Raw genomic sequence first — 2,889 nt, 5'->3', positions numbered from 1 at the left:
TTTTTTTTTTTTTTTTTTGATCAGACCCAAATGTTTCTAAATGGCTGCATGAGAGCAGTGCAACGTGATATCATCATCTTATTCGACTTTCATCATTTTAAAGCACAACTAGCGGTCACAAAATCAGACCATAATTATGAATTTGATGACGCTATAAACATTACTTTTTCAGCTCCACCCTGTAATTTGCGTAACATCATCATGCACCCAAGGAAATCTCTAGCTACTTGCATTTGAAGCTGTTCACTAGTGCCTTAACCAAAATGATTATTTTCCGGTGATGGCCCTATGACCTATGACCTCATTTTCGAAACTGTACTCTTTTTTGTTTGATTAGATGCTTAAAACGACCTAAATTAGCTCACCCACTGATTACGTGCTTACGACGGTTACCCCTCATGTTTCTCGAGCCCCATGTTTAGGCTTTCTTTGTCGACATTATTTATTTATACAGTATCTATATAACAAATTCATATACTGTAATTCATCGTAAAAGTATACTGAGACCAGAATAAAGAGATTGCTTACTTGGAACCATGTTAACTGGCATTCCTAAAGAGTCCTTAATGAACTTCTGCGATGGCATCTTACATAGGTTTACGCACATCCCTACACATTTGCTCTCTTCCAAAAACCTGCATTTCTTGATGTGTACTACATTCTTCTCTTTTCTTCCTTCCACTTCAGACTCCTTGATCTTCATTTCAAAATGAAATACGAAAGTCACCTCATTAGTAATCAATGTTCCTATATCATTAAATTAATTATTCAAAAATAACAAAAAGATCAATCTATGGGTGGTATTGCAAAATATACCTCACTGCGTCCAACAAGCCAAACACAAAATAAGGTTGTGAACTTTGCAAAAAATTCTCTTTTAAACTGCGATTGTGGTATAGAGTTTCGCACGAAAGAATGGATGGGTTTAGGGAAGGCTTTATTAAGAGCTTGAAGAACCAATCCTTGCTGATGATCTATATTTCCATTGGAACTTCGATGAAGTGCTGCTGCTGCCTCTACCAAACCTTCATAACCAGTCCTCTCATTCTTCATCCCTATATATAGTGGAAATAACACATAAATTAATATCCTGAGTGATGATCAAGTTAGAGTTAATTATACTGTATTAAAGACAGAGATGAAAAAGTAATAAGAACCTGAAATAAGTTGGATACATCGAGATAGGTAGTGAATGGCAATACGATCGAACCAGCTATCAGTATAAACTGTACTACTCGATGATGTGCTGCTAATAATGGTGTCTGGTATTACACTGATGCTACTTGCAGTAGTAGCAGCACTTGGTCTTTTCAGTACTGATTTTATTTTCATCGAAGAACATCGTCGCGTACTCGTCTTTTGGTTGGTTATCGAACGCAAACTAGTGAAGGAATGAAGATTAGTAGCGCTGCCTCTTTGAGACTGTAATATCATTTGTGCCTCCATGTATACGTACTGAACTGTTTTTCGGCGAAAGAAGGAGAGAAAAGAGAGGGAGAAGGGGTGATGTGGAGCAATTTAGCTTAATTAATATATGAAGTGGTGTGCGTTGTGTGTGTGTATATATATATTGTTGATGAAGAAGAAGTTTTATCGAAGGGAATAATCAAAAAGGTATCTCAAGAATCTTCAAAATCATAATTATAATTAAGTGGATCGATCAAATAAAAAATATATATAATTAAGTGGGAAAAGGTACAAAATTAGCACTAAAGTTTTTGTTTGTTTGTAGTTGAGGAATCGTTAATATCATTTCAGCATTAAGATGCCATTCTGGCATTCTCTCTTAATTTGGCCGGCACTTTGTCCGCATACGTATACGCATCTCACAACTACATATGTAGGTATAATTTGCTGCTTATCATCCAGACTCTTCGCTAAAAGATAAAAGAATGTGATCCATTATATCACACCTAACACTTGGGGGCATTTGTTGAGCGAGTATCGTGTCCTCCCGAATCCCAACATTTAGAGCTTGGAGCCTTGGAGACGCAAGACGCAGACCGGATGGGACGCAGACACACAAAACAAAACAAAAAAAGGCACTATGGTACCAGTCAAAAACGAAAGCACTTTCAGTTTGCCATGACACATATGGTTGCATAATTTGAATTTGTTTAGAATATAAAACTATTTAAGGGTGTATCAGGTAATGTGCCATTGCCAAATTTGGCTTAATACCTACAGGATCTTGTTAAACTTGTTCTCGCATAACATAAGCATAGCTCTGATCTTTGGTGATGATCTCTGTTAAACCATGAAATCACTTCGCTGCTGGTTCCATCGATATACTTAGTTTTCCATGTGGCGCATTAGCATTTAGGCAGTAGTAGTATTACCGGACAAGAGCACATACACGAGGTCACGTGAGCAAGGTCCGTCGGTGCTTATTTAATTTAGAGAAATATGATAGGTAAATTAATAGTAGAGTGATATGATTGTTTAATTGGTCCTAAAGCTAGCTGGGTTGTCATCACCGTTGATTTCTTACGAAGTGGAACAAACACGAGTTTGCTTTTGCTTTGCTATGCCTGCAAAATCACAGCATCATCATAAGAAATCGATCATAAAAGAAGAAAAACATCATCATTAATATTTATTTTGATAATTGCATTTTCAAATTACCAAAAATAATTGTCAGTTAATTATATATTAACATTGCAAATACTTAGTAGTTTAGTGCTTACATAGTATCTTATAGCATGGTTGCTTGGTTGCTGGATCATCTACTGCTGCGGGAGGATCCTGTCCGTAGAACATTTCGCAACTCATGTCATCAAAATCTGTCAAGTCAAATGATATTGACAGAATTACTTAATGGACGCACACCGATACACATTAAATAATGTTGCAGAGAATGAATAAGATAGATCAACCAATTGTGCTTAC

General features: G+C 36.4%; 1 protein-coding gene across 1 annotated transcript; it reads right to left on the bottom strand.

The window, feature by feature from the left end:
• Nucleotides 1-42: 42 nt before the first annotated feature.
• Nucleotides 43-1,824, bottom strand: LOC113337669 (beta-carotene isomerase D27, chloroplastic-like). The gene is made up of 3 exons (XM_026583279.1): nt 1,158-1,824; nt 817-1,055; nt 43-697 (listed from the first exon to the last, which is right to left on the bottom strand). Exons 1-3 carry the CDS (start codon nt 1,444-1,446, stop codon nt 485-487), a joined length of 741 nt encoding a protein of 246 aa, XP_026439064.1. The 5' UTR covers nt 1,447-1,824; the 3' UTR covers nt 43-484.
• Nucleotides 1,825-2,889: the final 1,065 nt, after the last annotated feature.

This window comes from Papaver somniferum, unplaced genomic scaffold, assembly GCF_003573695.1.
Source record: "Papaver somniferum cultivar HN1 unplaced genomic scaffold, ASM357369v1 unplaced-scaffold_16965, whole genome shotgun sequence".
In the NCBI taxonomy this organism is placed as follows: domain Eukaryota; kingdom Viridiplantae; phylum Streptophyta; class Magnoliopsida; order Ranunculales; family Papaveraceae; genus Papaver; species Papaver somniferum.
Note: the sequence above shows the minus strand (reverse complement) of the source record. Positions and strands in the feature narration are given on the sequence as shown.